This window comes from Porites lutea, chromosome 13, assembly GCF_958299795.1.
Source record: "Porites lutea chromosome 13, jaPorLute2.1, whole genome shotgun sequence".
NCBI classification, from domain to species: Eukaryota; Metazoa; Cnidaria; class Anthozoa; order Scleractinia; family Poritidae; genus Porites; species Porites lutea.
The window spans coordinates 14,469,813-14,488,309 of record NC_133213.1 but is presented as its reverse complement, the minus strand read 5'-3'; the positions used below and the strand labels follow the sequence as shown (position 1 = coordinate 14,488,309).

The following is an 18,497-nucleotide window of genomic DNA, read 5'->3' as shown; positions in this document are numbered from 1 at the left end:
ATTCTTTCCTTCTCGGCATTTTGCTCCTGACAGCTTCTGTTAATAAACTGTGAGAGGATTTAGCTACACCGGCTAAAAGTAATGTAGCAACACTCTCCTAAGAGGTCTAAGAAGCAAAATGTACGAAGGTATTTTCATGCAAACTCGGATTTTGGTAAATCGAATGATGAAAAATTATGACGTTAAAAGGTTACTGAAGCAGAAATGATTACCCCTTCTTGTGATAATCGCAAAGGGAAAAATTGAATAGATTTGTTTAAGGTTCAGCACACTTTCATTGTCATTTGCTTTGTCAACTTTTGAAGAGGCTTTTGTAAATAGGTTACCATGGATACACGCGTTATATCTAGCACCCATTAAATCAACGAAGATTAAACAGGACTTCAACTAAGAGTCTAGGTGGCTTATTTTTGATGGTCTATTAATCTTCACTGAGTCACACGGTCTTCAACGAAAGAGTTTCATTGGACAAGCACGATGCTCCACGTTGTCTTTCACCTGAGCTCGTCAATATTTAAATGAGATTTCGGCTCAGTGCCAAGGTGTCTCGATTCGATCCTGGCGCCCTAACGATCCATTTTATCTATTTTCTGAGGGAGGGGGGACGTCTGTACACAGGCTAATCGTAAGGTTCCTATTAGCAAATCAACAACTTTGCACGTTCATCACGCTTATTGGACATCATGACGTCGTTGCACGACTACAACGTGAAAGTGCCTAATTTCACGTTTTGTCGAGGACTGGAACACAAGACAACAACTTTTCTTCTACCCGGTAGCAAAACCTGTACCCGTTTCTCCGGGGTAAGAGGCTATCTACCCGTCAACGGCTACGTGTACGGGTAAGGCCTGACCACCTGTCCCGCCATAGAGAAACTAGGGAGTATCAAGGAGATACAGTTATCAAATATCCCATTAGTTCCAGATCACCTATTTTTACATGCCAATAAAAATATATTATTTTGCTACAAAACCTGAATTCATTTTCTTTTAATGAATTTTTCTTCAGTTCTGAGCAGAGACTTTCTTAGATTGGGACTATTTTCAGATCTCTTGGCTCCGGCCGATCGCTCCGGCGTTTGAAAACAAAATTATCTGAGAAAGATTAGGACACAAAAAGTTAGAATTATAAAATCTAACTTTTATTTTTATGAAGTCTGGATAAAAGCATATTTGGCGTCATCCTGAGTCTAGCGATCGCTGCTAACAAGATTAGCAGTCTGGGCATAAGTGATTTTTTTTTTTCCGGCCCAGACTGGCTAAGATTTTCATTTAAGTTTTTACATACCTTACCGTTTGACCACTCCAATAAGTCATCCCCAATGCTCTTTGGGCTTCATGACCTAGAAGAAGCTTTTGCTCCATGATTTTTTAATCTTTGCTCTATCACTCCATTATCTGCAAAATCAACATGGCGTCCGTACTTACAGTGTCAACATGAAGCTTTCTCTTGCCAGAGACCACGCCGCTGATGACGTCATATCGTGTCAAAGCGAAAAAACATGGCGGACCCTTTGTATTGCATTTGCAGACAAACATATGATCCGTCGCAGTTTATGATCCAATGCGATTCGTGCGAGGAATGGTATCATGGAAGGTTAGCTTGACTATTGCTTAAACTTTCGGTGTTAAAAAATTGGTAAATAATCCCAATTTTTTTTGTCTAGTTGTGTTGGAATTGAGGAATACCAGGCTCCCGACATCGAGCGATATCATTGCCCTGAGTGTGCGTTGCTACATGGACCGCTAACTCGTAAGTATCCGTATTTATTTTGTTTTCTACAGCTAAGAATATTTCTGAAATTGGGAGTTCTAAAGCTGCTGTTTATCGACTGTCTTGGGGTTCAAATTGACGCTAAAACTAAGCCGGAACGAAGTTAAGGTCACCACGCGAATTTCACAAAGCTGGAATTGAGTGCTACAAAGTAATTTTGATACAATAATCCATGAATGAAATTGACTTTTGGCTCGTTGTATGTCACGGAATGAATGAAGTTTTAACTGGGAATTAATATATCTCAGCAAAATTGCATTAACTCTGCTCATTTTAGTTGTTGAGTACGTGCATATAAACACCTGTTTGATTGAATAACTCAATCAGAGCCGAACTAAGTTATCCCGCACGTTTTTGTTAACTCGTTTCTTTACAGAAGCCAACAGTTGTTTGGTCTCTCATCCCCTTATTAATACTCTGTGAAAAGGTTTGTCTTAATCTGGGTTTTTTAGTTCTTACATTTCTAAATGATTTGTTTTGAAACCTAAAGGCGAGTGTTGTTGTTGTGCTGTGAAAGGATACCGATAGCTCTTTGTACTGATACGATACACGATACTTCAATACCGTTGTACTCTTTCAAAACTCTGTTAATAACCAGTAATACTGTTTGATGCCTTCTCCTGGATATCAATCCAATAAGACTGGTTGTGTGATGATGGTAAAGGCGGCTTAAAGCAACGAAAGCTTTGAAAATAATGCTATATGTAGTATATATTTGATTTAAAGTTTAGAGACGTTAATTTTTCTTTATTACTATAATCTGCCCGATGTCCTTATACTGAGACTGTTATATATTTGTTCGGCCACATAAATAATTTGGGCTTGAGAAAAATGTTTTTGATTTGTTTTGTTGTCATTTATAGTGTACTATAGCTGTTTCAGTTGACTGATCCCCATAATTCAGGTCATAGTACAACTGTAATATTCCAGAAAACAATGCAAACCCTTATATGTATGAAGACATGTTTAAATACAACGTCTTTGCCATGATTTATTCTAGGAATTTGCCGGTAAATGAGGGACATCCCATCCCTTTCCGAAATATTGTAGAGGGCCTTTACTCAATCACCCTTTTGCAATTTGAAAAAAAAAAACAATCACACTTCACTCCTTTGTCTGTATGTATCACTGTAGAGAGATTCATAAATGTTTCAAGCACCAGCCCCTTGCATTGCTTGTCAGAGATAATCAAGGGATTTTTGGTTGCATGTGGTTTACATATTGAACAGTAGATCTACTCTATTGGATGAGTGTACTCTATTGTATATAGGGCCACAAATTAGACTCTTCTCTAAGTGATCTAGTAGGTTTTTATTGCTTGACAGCTAGGTAGGGTGTAGCATCTCCTTCATCAACACTAGATCAGTGTTTGAATTTGGATCAGACCTGGTTATGTTGTTAGGTTGTATTCTACCTGCTTAAAAGTTGATCATTGTTGCTGCATTGAAAAAATCACATTCAGTGCATTCACTAAATCTCAGAATTTTTGTCGATATTAATGTCAGCTTAGGTAATGTTTGTGAACAAATTTTCAAGCACTTATAAAAGTTTTTCTTAGAACTCCAATCAGAGAATTATTGCAGACTCCTTTAATCCTTCTTCATTTTTTATTTACAGTCAAAAAGCGGAGGAACTGGCATCGTCATGACTACAGTGAAATAGATGATGGATCAAAGGTAAGGATGACAATAAAATGGATGTTGGAATGGACAAACATTACCCCAAAATAATTCACTATCGTTAATTTTTGTCAGGTATAATTTAACATCTTTATTGGATGTATGAACTCAAGATGTCAAGGATGGCTATTTGCATGATGGTTCATTAGTTTCAAAAAAGATCATGGGTGCAGTAATTCAGCAGGGTTCTTACATGTCATGGGAAACCTGAAAAGTCATGAAATTTTTCAGGCCTAAAGAGTCATGGAATTTATGTGGAATTTAGTCACTGTACTGTCCAAGCAAAGAAAAATAGGGCAAAGACGAAAGAGTTATTTCAAAAATTACTCTAAAGCAACGATAAGTTTGAAACTTTTTGAAAGGAACAGCTCTTAACCTAAAGGTTATGGTAAAAGTCATGGAAAGTCATAGAATTCAAAGAGCTCATAAAGAAAATGCCAGTAAGGTTGCTTATTTAAAGAATAGGCAAGTTCAGCAACAATTTTAGTCACCATACTGGCAGATCACATTTTTCTATTTTAATATGGAACTAATTAAAACAGTTGCAGCCAAAGGAGTACAGTCAAACCTGTATTAAGCGGACCTCTATTAAGCGGTCACCCTCCATTAAGCCGTCACTCACCAAAGTCCCGGAAATCATTTCCCTTAATTACCGTGAAACTGACCTGCATTAAGCTGTCACTTATATTAAACAGTGGCGGTCACCTTTTCTGAGGTCCCAACAAATTATTTTTTATTGTCCTCACCTCGATTAAAAAGTCACTTTGAGAAGACTAGGGTTATCAGAAAGTTTTGAAGTAGACGGTGGAGTTGTCAAAGTAAGCAGCCAGTCCAGGGATATTTAATTTACAAAACACTGTCAATAAAGACATGCGCTGCAGAGTAGCCGGCCAATACTAACCAAGAAGGGGGCAATTTTCACCTGCAGCCAGCTACATTTAACAACCCTGGAAGATGTACCGTACTAGTACAACAGGTCACACTGTGTATGGCGTCAAATGGTCTTTAACCTTTTTCTTTTGGCCCAAGAAGAGGTAGAAACAGGTGGAGGTCAATTTGTCGTGTGACAGATATTTCACTCTCTGACTGCCTTCATTTTCTTGAATAACTCTCACGTTTGTCAAACCTGTATTAAACGGTCAATCAGTGTATTAAGTGGTCAGTAAGCCATTCCCAAAGGGTGACCGCTTAATACAGGTGTGACTGTGCTAAGGTAACATTTGGAGTGGACGTTTGTGACAAAGTAAGTAAAAGTATAGTGAACTGATCGTAATGATGTTTTCTACACTTTTGATTTTGTAGGCAGTTCAGACAGGGACTGTTGCATTTATCAAGGAACTGAAGATCAGGAAATTCAAGTAAGTGCGCTCATAAACCTCTCAGCCCTTTATTGTGTGTTAACATTGGATGCCAAGCATCAGCAAACTTTGAGTAAAGCCAGGTCACATTCTTGGTAAGAGGTGTCATCTCACCACTGTACCATCTTTTCTTTTCGTCCAATAAATGAGCACCTCAAAAGTTTTTTTTTTTTCTGATTTAATGGTATTTGTTACTTGATTGTTAGAGAGGGAAACGTTGTACAGAAGCTTACAAATGGAAAAGAGCTTACTGTGGACACCTTTGAGAAAGATGGCTTCAATAGGCCAATACTCGTTGCAAAGAAAGAAGGTCTTGGAATGATCATACCAGACAGTAATTTCTCTGTCATGGATGTGGAGCGATGTGTTGGTATGTGTAATTTTATGTGTACATGAAACAGAAGTAATACCCCTTTGCATCTTATATTATAGTTTTGAAGTGCCAGTTGCTCTGACTGATATAATGACGAAACAAGGACTTTAACAAAACAGTAATCTGTCGCACTCCTAAGAAAGTCTCTATTTGTTAACCCTGCAACAAACTCACTCTGTACCTCTCTCTTTTCACTGAGATCTTCATGTTGATTAAGATCATATTAATTATTTTCAAAAAATGAAGAAGTAAATCTTAATTTGCAGGTCCCATGAGGGAGCTGGATGTGATTGATGTCTGCAGACAAGTAAGATTAACTAGAACTTTTTTCTTGTCCATTTTTTTAACAGATTGAGTGACAGTTTTTTAGCATTTAACCCTTTAAGCCCCAATATCCACATACAAATTCTCCAAACTGATCTCTAGGCATTTCCTTTAAGTATTAGTTAAGAGAATTTGATAAAAGATCAAAGTATTTTCTCTTAGGTGATCATCTTTTTTTTAATTCTCATAATCTCATCTCATGACAATGTATGGATATCGTTAGGAGAAAATTGGTGTTGGTCACTATTGGGACTTAAAGGGTTAAAATCATCATTTACCTACCAATGTAAAAACAGGTAGCAGTTAAAATCAATTAATACACATGTGTGCTTTCTAATTTATTTGACAGGATGATCACCGTATGCGAATGAGAGAATGGACAGAATATTGCATGAATCCAGTAAAAAGAAAGATCCTGAATGTCATCAGTTTAGAGTTTTCTAACACCAGGTACGATCAGCATATAATATTGTAAGGCTCTACCAGACCTTGTAATAGGGTGCGATTAAAAAATCAGAAATTTGTGGCATTTCAGAGCAGATATTTGTGCAACAAATTATGGAAATTGTGCAATTTTTTAAGGGCTTATGTAACTTTGTTTTACCAAGTTTGAAATAAGAAAAATCCTTTAATGTTGTTTAATGGACAAACTTTGGGTGTAAAAACTAATATATACGTGTAACATCGTTTTTAGAACAAAGTTGTTAGATTTTGTCATATTATCTTGATAGAAAAGAATAATGTGTGACTTCTGCGCAGATCTTAGCTGTTTGTCTTGTTTGCATTCATTAATAAATTTATCCTCAGGCATCAGCCTTAGTTTATCATTATATTTTCACTGCATTAATGCTGTCCATCCAATGTTGACTTTTGTGGTTACTACTTTGTTTTAGCATGTCACAGCTGGTTCATGCTCCAGCAATTGTGAGAGAAATAGACTGGGTCAATCATGTGTGGCCTGCAGATCTCCCAGAGGACAGGTGAGTTTGAGTGTTCGAGAAATCTCTTTCAAATGTAGTTTAGTCACTGTTACTTGTACATGTGTGTAAACTACATAAATGTGTGCTGCTTTGAAGGGTACATGTAGATTACAAGCAGTTGTGTTTAGGATGGGGTTTAGAAATCAGTGGGTTTTTGTCTACAATAATAGGAAATTGATGGTGAAGATGTTACAGGTCCAAAGTATATTGGAAGTCACACATCACTTTGAAGTTGGAGTTGTAAACATCAGGATTATTGTACAATTTAAGTTTCATAATTTCTTTGTTTTGTTGACGGCCATCTTGAAACATGGGAAACAGTATGTCTGCGCATTTGGTGGCAGCATCAAGTCATGGTAGGCTTAAAGAATGTAATCAAATACGATCGCCGTAAGGTTTTTTTTTTTTGGATTAAGCTGACCATCTATCGATATCTTACTCGGAAATGAACCCTACAGCTCCAAATTTTTTTAGAGTCATTAGATTTAAAAATTGATCATGTGAACATCCAAGAAGTTTCCATTGTCAGATACTTAGATGTCACTTTTGACTCAAACTTGACTTGGAAGAATCATGTTATATTGAACTCTGCTGAAAACTATTGAAAACTGTAGACACATTTTCCAAATTAAGGAATACTTAATATTAACGTTGATATACTAATAATTATTATGCCTTACTATTCCATAATTTACCCCTTTCTAACTTATGGTATTCAAGTTTGGGGTCTCACATACCCAACCTACCTAAAACCAGTGACTACTTTGCAAAAACGAGTTGTCAGAATAATGACTTTTTCCAACCCTAGATCATATTCAGAGCCATTGCTGAAGTCTCTCAGACTCCTAAAATTCTCTGATATAATTCGTTTTAAAAATTTTTTTTTGTATATCAGTGGTACCATAAATTAATCACAGAATGATAATCTGTTTGTTAAATCAGTTCATGCATGTACCACTCAATACGCCATTTGTTACACTGGTACCAACCTTTGGAATTCTTTATCCATTGATGTCAAGAAGATCAAGCCATTTTCTAGTTTTCTTCAAAATATCAAGAATTCTGTGATTGATGGTTATAAAAGTGTTATTATTCCTGAAGATATTATGATTATATTATCTTTAACTACTATTTAATCAATGAAGTAATACTTTTTATCTAAAACAACTATTTTGTCACTATATTATTCCTTCTACTTGTATTTTTGTTTTGGGTCACCTACTCAGTTAGTTCTGCGAACTATATAGGTGTCCCAAACTCTGCACAATGAACCGAAAATTGAAACATTTCTTTTCCTTCTTCACAATATTTTAAGCACTAAATTGTATTAATATTCTGTGTGAGTTTCAATAAAAATTGAGTTGACTTTTTGAGAAAGTGTGACAAATCTGTTGCCAACTCATGAAAGCATGAGATGGGTTGTAAAATCATGAGACTTGGCAAGTCTGTTTTAATCATTCTTTACTTTCACAGTCTACACAAGAAGCCATTAGTCCAAAAGTACTGTTTGATGGGGGTAAAGAACTCATACACAGACTTTCATGTTGACTTTGGTGGAACATCTGTGTGGTATCATGTTCTTAAGGTTTGTGGTACTGTAAAATGATGAGCTTTGCTGTTCTATTTGACTATGTGACTCAAGATAGTTAAAGTGTTTATGAGCCACTGAACTTGGCGAATAAATTATTAGGTTTCGATCTAATCTAATAAATTAATTTTATTTTAGTATCGCAAAAGCTTACAACCTGAGTAAAATCCAAAGTTAGTGGGTTTCAGTGCACTGGAAAGCAATTAATTGAAGTAAATGTGTGGCTGACTTGAAGTAAAGCTGGTTGTTTATATTAAAACAGCAAAGCCAAATATGGGATGACACGTACAGCACATGCTGCATACTTCGTAACAAACAAAGTTAATATTAAGTATCAAGTTTCATTGATGTCCACAGAGCATATAGAGAATAGGATGTGACATAAATTTGGTTTAAAAATTAATATTATTAATATTCATGGTTTGTCTCACAGTGATTACAAAGTTTGTTCCATTTTTTTTTTTTTTTTCAGGGTGAGAAAGTGTTTTACTTCATAGAGCCAACAGAAGAAAACTTGATCCAGTATGAAAAATGGGTATCATCTGCCAGGCAGAGTGAGATGTTTTTTGGTGATATGGTCAAGAATTGTTACAGTTGTTCAGTTAAACCTGGCCAAACTCTCTTCATTCCTACAGGTACAGTTGTGAACAGCACACTGAAAATTTTTCAGTTTCAATGTCATTAACATCACATTTTGATGTTTATATGGTTCTTTCAATTTAGATTTTCTTAGACAATACATAAAAATCAGTAGCTTTATTATTAAAATCTTTTGCTCTTTAATAGTATAATTTACATGCACGTAGTTGAGAGGTATGTAGATGTTGTGTAGTACTGGTTTCTACCTGTGCTTCTTGTTTCAAGTTAATGTGTCAAGATCCCCAGTGGATTTACCAAGCAGTCATACTTCTTTAATGTTTGTTATTTGTCTAGGATGGATCCATGCTGTTTTTACTCCTGTTGACTCACTTGTGTTTGGTGGAAACTTTCTCTGCACTTACAATGTTGAACTTCAGCTAAGGTTTGTCAAAAACACTGGAAATTTTTTTTTATCCTCATATGTTTATGTTTCTTTGTGGCATCTAGGAACTTCTTAAAAGAAATAATATTGTGTTCTAAATAAATCAGTTGTAGTTGGAATTAGATCATGGCACATATTGTCAGATAGTTTTCAAAGATGAGTAAGAAAAGCTCAATCATGGGCACCTCTCTTTTTCAGGGTGTACAAACTGGAGAGACAGCTCAAGACCCCTGACAAGTTCCTTCACCCCTGTTTTGAGACAATTAATTGGTACGCAGCTGTTTATCTCTTGGACAGACTCAAAGGTGAGAAATCTAAATAACTGTCGGGATTATTTAGTTATTGCTAAAACATGAACGAGCACTGAACTACTTAAAGCTGGTGTTTCTGTGGAGGCTAAAGAACTAAATATCTTTAGGTAGTAGTACATGTAGACCTAGCTACCTCCTCATTTTATAAATATTCTCCTTTTTTGGCCAGTTTCTTCTTTCACTCAATCCTCAATGAGTGTGGCAAATTCCAAGACTGAAAAAGCTAACTCTTTACTTTTCAGAAGAAATCAGTGAGTGTTGAAAATTGCTGTAGCAAACTATGATTTCCACTGCTGATACCCCTCTGTTTTGCAGTGATCTGTATCTCTCTTCTTTTGTCTTTTCAAAATCCCTGGAAGGTAGACATTATTTTAAATTCCTTCTCTCTAATTACATTTATCAGGGTAACTAACTACATTTCAATGAGCACACCATAGGAATTCATCCACACCCTCGAAAGCCAACATTACATTTCTCCATAACTGAGTGTTTCTCTCTGTCTTTTTCAGATTGTCATGAATCTGGGCGGAAGCCATTGGAGAGCTTGGTGAAAGGCTTAAATGTTTTGTCCATAGCACTCAAGGTGTGGAGCTCTAAAGGAGAAGTAAGTACAGGATGATGGGTGGCCTGTGTCATCCCAACAGTACTGCAAATATGATCCTCAGATTCTCTTCAGTTTCTTGTAGTATTACGGGCTGTTAGCCAGGACTCCGACCCCTGACTATTATAACAATGCAGATCCCTGGCTATTTTCAAAGGAAGCAAAAGGAAACCAAGAGAGAACCAAGAGAACTTCCCAGCTGTTCATTGATTGTACAGCTACTAACTTGAAATTTTAGTTATTAAGTATTGTGCAGGGTTCGCACAGTTGTGAAAAGTCCTTAAATTTCTGTGCAAGGCCTTGAAAAGTTCTTGAATTTTCTTCAACTTTGAATGCAGTGGCCTGAATAGTGTTTTTTGATACTTTGTGGTTGTTGAAGACAGAATGTAAATCACAGCTCAGAGAAGTTAATGGTGATTTGCACAAAGTTTTTTTTTGTTGTTGTTGTTTTATGTAATAGTTAACTATCAATTTAAGACAAGTGAACTGAAAAATGGAGAGAAGTTGGTGGAGCAAACAGTTCAAGCCTTAAAGTCCTGTTAGAATGGACTGGGAATGTGCATTTTTGTACAATCTGTGAAATTACATTCCTGGAAATCGAATGTGGTCCTTGAAAAGTCCTTGAAAAGTCCTTGAAAAATGGTTGCAATTTTTAGTATGAAGCCTGTTGTGTTCTTTCTTTTGTAATCTCTACAGGAGTACACAAAGCTTCACAAATTTTTTATTCCTGATAATATATCTCCAAGCAAGTTGATCAAATCTATCGCCAAAGAACTGAAAAAGACTGAGGTCAGTTGTAGAAACTGTAGTTTGTGTCACAATTCTCTTTCCTTATTTGGTAATTGTGAAGGAAACTCCCCACAACAACAGTCAGCCAACTTTCAGCCGGTGGTTTACCAATGTTTTGTCTTATTTTGTTGCATTTTTTGTCAGCATTTAACCCACAAAATCGATTTTTTAACTTGAATTTAATTTAATTTTCTACGTACTATCATGTTGTTAATTCTTACTAGAGCTGTGCTCCCCGTGTGTGCTGTGCTTGATAACTGATAAACGTTTTGCATGTGGTGCAGTTAAAGGGGTCACATTCTTTTGTTACATGACAGCTGTAGTTTCTTTTTTCAGTATTTTTTTTTTTTGGCATTGTAGATCTTTTGATGACCATGATGTCATAATAGGAAAGAATGAGCCTCGATAATAAATTATACTCATACTTAGCAGTTGTTTCAAACCACAGCAGTGAAACAGAAGAGGTTATAGTGTATCCTCTAGAGTTTGCTTACAATTTTTTTCAAAAGGTTTTTTTTTATTTAGCTGTCAATTTTGAATCATATTTCACACGTCATAAATTCGCATTATCTCTTTTGCATTTTTTATTTTTTCTTTGGTAGAAATCAGGCAGAGGTTCGAGGCCATCAACTCCAAAAATTGATGAAAATAATCAGAGACAGAATGGGAGCCCTGTGCCATCTAGTTTTGTTGATGGGGGTATACCACGCTTAAAAATCAAGCCACCAAAGCCTGATAATTACAATGCATACAGCCCTAAAAACGCTGGAGAACATTTGAAATGTGAACTTGATGACAGTAAACCTGTGATAAGAATTGCTAATGCAGGGATAGATCAAAAACGAAAAGCAGACGTGCTATCGTCTAGTCTTCCATCACTCAAGCTAAAGATTCCCAGAACACAAGAGCCCCAGGGGACTGGTGCCCAGTTGAGTAAAGGGAAGTTACAGCTGAGTGCATCAGCGGATTCCAGTCTTAAACTTGTTGTCTCAAATGGAAAGATTGTCAGGTAAGTTCTCCGCACTGTTTTATTGACAGTTCGTATGGTCTAACGGAAGAAAAATTGGTTTAAAATCAACACATTACAGTGAATGATCTATTAGACGCCCCCCTCTAATAACCTCGTTTTATGTAAATTGAACAACCTGTTACGTAGTATGTCGATTGTGGACTTTTTTAATGGCTTGTTTGTTCAACTTGACCGATTAAAATGGAGTAGATAGTCATTGGTTGTCGTGCGAAACTGTCCACAGTGAATTTCCTCGTGATTAACCGAAACTATGTTCCGTTTAACAAAAGAAACTCAACCGTTTCGCTTGTTCGTGTTTTCTTGGCAGCAACAACAATCGTAGCAGCAGAAAGATTACTGGGAAGAAGTTCCAGCCACTCATGCAGCAAGATGTAGCAGAAGAAAGCAGTGATGTTACAGATGGTTCCTACACCTGCTCACCGTCCAAACAAGGACCTCTTCGGCTTAAATTATCAAGTACGTCTTATTTAACTGATGCATTGAGTGTACTTCTTCCCACCCATAATTCAAATTAAGCTTTAATGGTTGATGTCACTGCTTTTTCCTATTCGGGATGCTGGTTCATTGCAGGCTCATCCCCAGCAGTATGTCGTTGGTTGGCATGCGTGGCAGGCGTTCGAGGAGGAAGGGGAGGGGAAGGGATTTCGAAATAAAAGCGCTTGATAACGAGACGTCAAGGCTTGAACCACGCCTTCACAAAGTGGTTATTGGTAAAAATACTTTCAGCTTTCTTTCTATTCTGACGCTCTGGACTTTCCTTTTCAGTGAACAGCAGTGCGTCAAACAAAAACGCCCCTTTCTTTCCGTCAAACTCAGCAGAGAGTAATAGCGACACATCGGACAATGAACTTGACTTTAGCTTTGGAGGAACACCAAGTCTCATTCCCATGCAATCGAGAACGACACAAGGAAGCATGGGGACGACTTATGGTCTCCAGTCCACGGGGTCAGTCTCTCGCTCTCAGCAACCCATGGCCGAGTTCGACTGGACCTCATCAGCCGACCTTAAGTAAGAAAATTGCTTCAATTTGTTCAAACTTATTTCAAGCTATACTGTACATTGCATTTGCATAAACGTTCAAGTTAGTTTTCCTGTGTATTTCGCGTGATAATTATCATTAACGCCCGGGTCGCAAATGGAGGTGAGATCTCCAAGGGGTCCCGGGAGCTCCAAACGCAATTGCACTCCAAGACGCTAGAACACGCGACTGCCCCGCCCAAAACGGCAGCCCAGTCTCGAACCCCCGGCGCTAAATCTCCCCCCGCCTTTAGCACGTCAACGTCCCACTAGAGCCCGAGATAGGGGGAAAAGGGAGGGAGGGGACATTGAACCTGAACAAGCCATAAAGAGACAGAACGCCACGCTATCGCAATAACAGAACTCTGAACTCACGGCAGTCATGTGAGGTGGGAAAGTGCATGCCCTTACCTGGGGTCTCAGTGCCCCACGCCGGCCAAAGACACACAAAACGCCATTAACAAGACGATTGCATCGTGGCTTTAACTACATTTTAACTGTATTTAAAAATTTCAGGGAAGAAATCGAAGCAGCAAAGACTCTTTTGTTTGGATTAAGTGCCGGAGCTGGCGTCAGTGCGCTTAGCGGTTCATCTTTTCAGTCTATTCCCAATGCCTCCCTTAAAATGGCCAGTGCCCAGTCCTCTCAGGCACCTGTTATACCCAACACCTCTCGGCTTAACTCGAAACGAGCTGGAAGCGAAAGTGATTCTGATAGCGAGGATGAAGATTTAGGATTCGGCGAATCAGAATACTTTCACGACAACAAATACGGTAAGAAACTTTCGTCCTCGAGCAGTTTTATTCTTTTTTTTTTTTTTATAGAAAGCGGCGCGATAATCCGTAAGTAAAATGATAAACAAGCAGCAAGGCCTAGCATCCCAGGCAGACGCTGTTAGAGCTTGGATTCCGTGACGAGCCAAAAGAAAGTCTGTCTGAGAGGCTAAGCAAGGCGGCGAACAGCGAGAATCGCGGCTTTCTTTCTTCATTTCCTCCTCGTTCTTTACCACGTATTTGCGTAATTATAAATAAGTGATCTAAGTCGATAAGAGCGATAATTTGCAGTCTAGAAACTGTAAAGTTAAGCGTGAGCTATTGGCTGTGGGAATTATAATAGATAATGTAAATACCTTTTTCTACCTTGTGGGTTTTTGTAATTTGGTAGAATCGCAAAGCTCGCAACAAATTCTGTGAACATCTGTAGACTAGAAGGGAAAGCGGGGTCGGTCGGTTTTTAAGGAATTGTTTCCTTTCTTGTAGTTTACCCACCTCTTGCTGAGATGGCAGATGACGACAAAAGTAGTGGCTGGAAACCCGGTCAACGAAAGAAAAAAAGCGAAAAAGTCGACTCCACATGGAATCCAAAAAGTAAGAAAATTTAAAGCTATTGCAGTGATTATCGTGTGTCCTATTCTCGCTCACACCGTCTGTTTTTGGAGGCAACTTCTTCGCAGAAAGTATTTTTCCTCGATCAAATAGGTATAATAATTGCTCTGCCTACGATGTTGTACTTGCGTGACAACCTGATCATCATGTTCAATCTTCACATATTCGTTTTTTAGGTAAGCTTCATTGCTCACCCAAAGAAGCAAGGCCTGTTCGCCAATCTGCGAGACGTAACACCGCTGGCAGTCTTCTGAACTCTCCACTAGATGAAAGTGCGCCCACGGTAAGTGACTGTACATGCATTTTGGAGCCAGTGAAATGATGGCGTCTTCAATTTAGGTGTACTTCAAATAATTCCCTCCAAAAGACGCTATGCTGACTGCACCTGTTTAATATACATTCATGTCTAATACTCTCAACTAGATTCTAGGGAACAAAAACTAGAGTCCACTGGAGTAACTAGAAGTCTAGTCGTGAATGAAACCGGAAGTACAATTTAGCCTTGTGGAGGGTTTAAAGTGACACGTAGAGTCGCCTGGAGTTACCAGAAAATCTAGTCGTAAGATGAAACCGGAAGTGTAAACAATTTAACCTCGAGGAGGGTAGAAAAGTCATCTAGTGGAGTCCATTAGATCCACTGGAGACGCATTGATTCCAGTGGAAGAATCGGAAGTCTAGTGTTGAGATGAAACCAGAAATCTAAACATTTTAACGTCGGGGAGGCTAGATGGTCGAGACGAAGTTACCGAAAACTCATGGTTAAAGCACTTTCTACCCCCTCATGCAACATGTCTGAAATTTTCCTTAGCTCCTCGTGAATAAAAAATGTGCATTTCCAGTGGAATCTATTCATGTCCAGTGGATCCACAACCCTAGGCAGGACATTCCTCTTTTTCACCACTAGACTTCTTGTTTTCTAGTGGAAGGCAAGAGGTTACGACAATAGTCCGGTTGACAGTAATGGACAACCCTCGTTTAATATACCTAAATTTACAGAAAAAAAGGAATTAAAGGACAATCTCTACCATCGTATAGGTGCTGTTATCTTTCAGAATTTTTTTCCCCAGTTTTGGGATCTCGTCGAAGGGTCTTTCAGTCAAGTGGTCACGTAATTTAGAAACCTGACCGAAAGTGGTTAGACTTTATGACCATCTGTCTTACTAAGATTGTCATGGTATACTTTCTCATCCACAGGGTATACCAGCTTCCGGCGGAAGTTTAGAAGGTCGTGACCGAGATAACGCAAGTGAAAGTAACGCAACATTGCTACACGGAAGTGAACAAAGTTCATCATCGAATGGTACACCCAATGTCTCAAAACCCAGTGACAATGTAAAAGGTAGGGTTTGTTGATGTGATTAGTTAGTCTTTGTTTATTGGCCATAAACTCGTTCAGTGCTTGTCACGCAAAATGGAAAAGCGACAGTGACTTTTTTTGTCAAGCGCTCTTGTAAAGTAAATATTTGCGTGACCATCTGGTAGGTCGATGTTATTTTGTTCTCACCAGACACGGTAGGTCGGACTCCTTATGAAGCCTATATGAAACATCTTTCCCTTTGTTTCCTAACCCTAATCACTGAAGTTTATTGAAAGGCAATGCCACATTGTGTAGGCCACATAAGGTGTCTAATCTGCCTCAGATCGATCGATGTTACTTTGACTTTACCGTCTTACTAAGCCACAGTGCCGGGCTAGCCATAAAGATAGCCGTGTTATAAATTGTTGAAACTTTGCCCTGACATAGTTTTTATCTTATCCACAGTTCAGTCCAAACGAGGAAGACACAAAGCTGTCACAACAACGAAACAACGTCTTGCAAAAATCCTGAAATTAGATAAGAGTGGCAGGTACATGAGATGAGTAAACCAAGCAGCATATTGCCGCCAAGGATTCAGATCAGATAGTAATATAAGTCAATCGCGTTTTCTTCAAAGTGAAATAGTTTTACAATTTGTTGTCAATCGTCAAATTGAAACAAATGAAAATGAACAACACTTCTGAGGTTGCATTTGAATAATTGGGTTCATCTCATCTCGCCCTAATGTTATAACCATGTTGTAATTTATAATAATTTTTTCCAATGGAGGGTATCACTTTTACTCACATTTAGGGATTTCATCCACAGAATCAAATACTTATGTGTCGCATTTTGATACACTGATGAGAATCGCTCAGAAAAATCTAAATAACTGAACCACTGCGATTTTCTTCTGTTTAAATAGCTATTCTGTCAGGTTTATTGTGTAAAGAAACTATTCGTATTATTAGTGTCTTTTATTACCATCGATAATAATTTACACAATTGTTTGACCCGTATATTTTATAATTTATTTGACCGCTTTTGAGAACTCTCTGTTAGGCTCAAGGAAATTATTACAGAAACCAATAACCTCTTTAATAACTTTTGTCCTCATATTTCACTGAACGCAATGGACTTGCAATCCCTTTTTGCTCAATTTATTTTGTGTCCTCGATGGGACTCACAGAGAAAGCCGGAGAAAATAACCTTGGAGAGGGCGAGGTTGCTACTTACCATTTGGGGAACAAAGTCGTGTTACAAAGCGGTGCATGGATACTTAGAATCTTAATGGTCAGAGCAACAATTGTGGCTGTAAAATTCAATATTTTATTACACTGGAAGGGAATACTTGCTGCAGGTTTTTAGGTGTAGCCACGTACGTATATTTGAATCTGAGTGTGAAAGCGTGACGACTATCGCAAATGGGGAATTGGGTGCTGTGTGTCTATAATACTGTAGAAATGCAGAAAAAAAAACAAAGAAAAAAAGAAATAATTTTTTTGAAAAAGATAGTGAGGAAAATGAAGTATTTAATTTATTTATGGTATATTTATAATCATAAATGTACGCGTGATGGCTTGCCAACTTTGCTTATCCAAATGTGTTTTCAGCTTCACTATGACTAGTTTGAATAAAGCGATTTTTTTATGAAGTACTTTCCTCCTTATTTCTCTTACATATCAAGCAGTGTTTCATCACCAGATGAAACACCGAGAAGAGAGTTGAAAATGCGACGCACAACGGAGTATTTTTGACGAACTTCGAGGTGTTTCATCTGGTGATGAAAAAGAGGCAAATGCTTGATATTACTTCTCAAAAAAATTATATTATTGGGAGAAATTAAAGATACAAAAATGAGCAGTTTTTCATCTGATTTCCAAACACTCATTAAACATTAATTTCCTTTGTATTTTCTTTACGAATTATTACTGAGTGTAAGAAGCGTAAGGCAACACGCAAAGTTTGACATGAGTAGCTAGGGCGTGTTTTCGCGCACGTACTATCCACGTTTCCTGCGCGTAACCGCAGTAATTCCGCGTTTTGCCGTGCAAAGGAAGGCAACAGAACGTCACGTGGTAATCAGGGGGGTATTTGACGTTCCAATTCTGAAATGGATGTGGGCTACCTGTGTAACGAAACGAAATTAATGGTGGGGTTAGTATTGACATTAACTAACAAGCTACCCTGCGAGCCGAGGTTTCTCTCTTGGATGGCCTTTAGCGTTAACGAAGTCACTCGCGTGGCTTGTCTGTCGCGTTGTTGGTTTGTTTACTCCCTGTGCTGCAGAGGTTTCTCACGGGGAGTAAACAAACCAACTACCCGACTGTATTTCTCTGCATACTGAGTCCGTAGTAATCGTTTTTTTTCTTGTGCACGGTCACTTCTCCATTTTGAATTACCCAGAAAGTAATATCTTCTAAGTCGACTTCCATAAAAATTATGTTTGAACGAAAGTGAGTCAGACGTGTTTCTTCACATTTCTCCTCCGTTGAAGGTGTGCCGGCCTGAGTTTCACTGCAATTGTACTTAAATCTCAGAAGATCTTTTAAAGCCTGAGCACGTGCTGCCTCGGCGATGGACAGAGCCTCAATCACCTTGCTTTACTTTAACAACAGGCAGGATAAAGATCTGTAAGGACTACTGTGAGCGTGACTGAAGCTAACTTTCCACTCATCGTTAAACTGTAGACGATTCCTTAGATTGCTCAATTTTCTCAAACTGGATCGAAAACAATCAATAGCTTCACAATATGAGCCCTGCAATTCCAAACTACGGCCAAGGCGGTGAAGTGCCAATGATTCCAGGCTATCATCATCAAGTTCCTTGGAGAGGCTTAGAGCTCGTTGGGCGTAGTCAATGGCTTTTGCACTATCCCCGAGGCTCTGGTAAGTGCTACTTAGATTATTATATCCAGTTCCCTCTCAACTTCTGTGCTCCAGTTCCTTTGCAATATTTATCGAAAGTTCA

General features: G+C 38.2%; 1 protein-coding gene across 1 annotated transcript; it reads left to right on the top strand.

The window, feature by feature from the left end:
* The first annotated feature begins 1,462 nt into the window (after positions 1-1,462).
* On the top strand, positions 1,463-17,181 carry LOC140922734 (lysine-specific demethylase 7A-like). The gene is made up of 22 exons (XM_073372753.1): positions 1,463-1,596; positions 1,667-1,752; positions 3,391-3,449; positions 4,755-4,810; positions 5,017-5,180; positions 5,450-5,490; positions 5,857-5,957; positions 6,401-6,487; positions 7,961-8,072; positions 8,548-8,710; positions 9,009-9,096; positions 9,295-9,401; positions 9,917-10,011; positions 10,705-10,797; positions 11,400-11,806; positions 12,135-12,283; positions 12,593-12,836; positions 13,362-13,618; positions 14,105-14,212; positions 14,407-14,513; positions 15,425-15,569; positions 15,993-17,181. The coding sequence occupies exons 1-22, from the start codon at positions 1,502-1,504 to the stop codon at positions 16,088-16,090; spliced, it is 2,862 nt and encodes a 953-aa protein (XP_073228854.1). The 5' UTR covers positions 1,463-1,501; the 3' UTR covers positions 16,091-17,181.
* The last annotated feature ends 1,316 nt before the right edge of the window (positions 17,182-18,497 follow it).

Bases quoted from the DNA above. Each gene is read 5' to 3' on its own strand.
- LOC140922734 (XM_073372753.1), top strand. From the start codon at position 1,502: ATGGCGGACCCTTTGTATTGCATTTGCAGACAAACATATGATCCGTCG. The intron at 4,811-5,016 runs GTAAGTGCGCTC...CTTGATTGTTAG, and splicing joins CTGAAGATCAGGAAATTCAA to AGAGGGAAACGTTGTACAGA. The intron at 9,402-9,916 runs GTGAGAAATCTA...TGTCTTTTTCAG, and splicing joins TCTCTTGGACAGACTCAAAG to ATTGTCATGAATCTGGGCGG.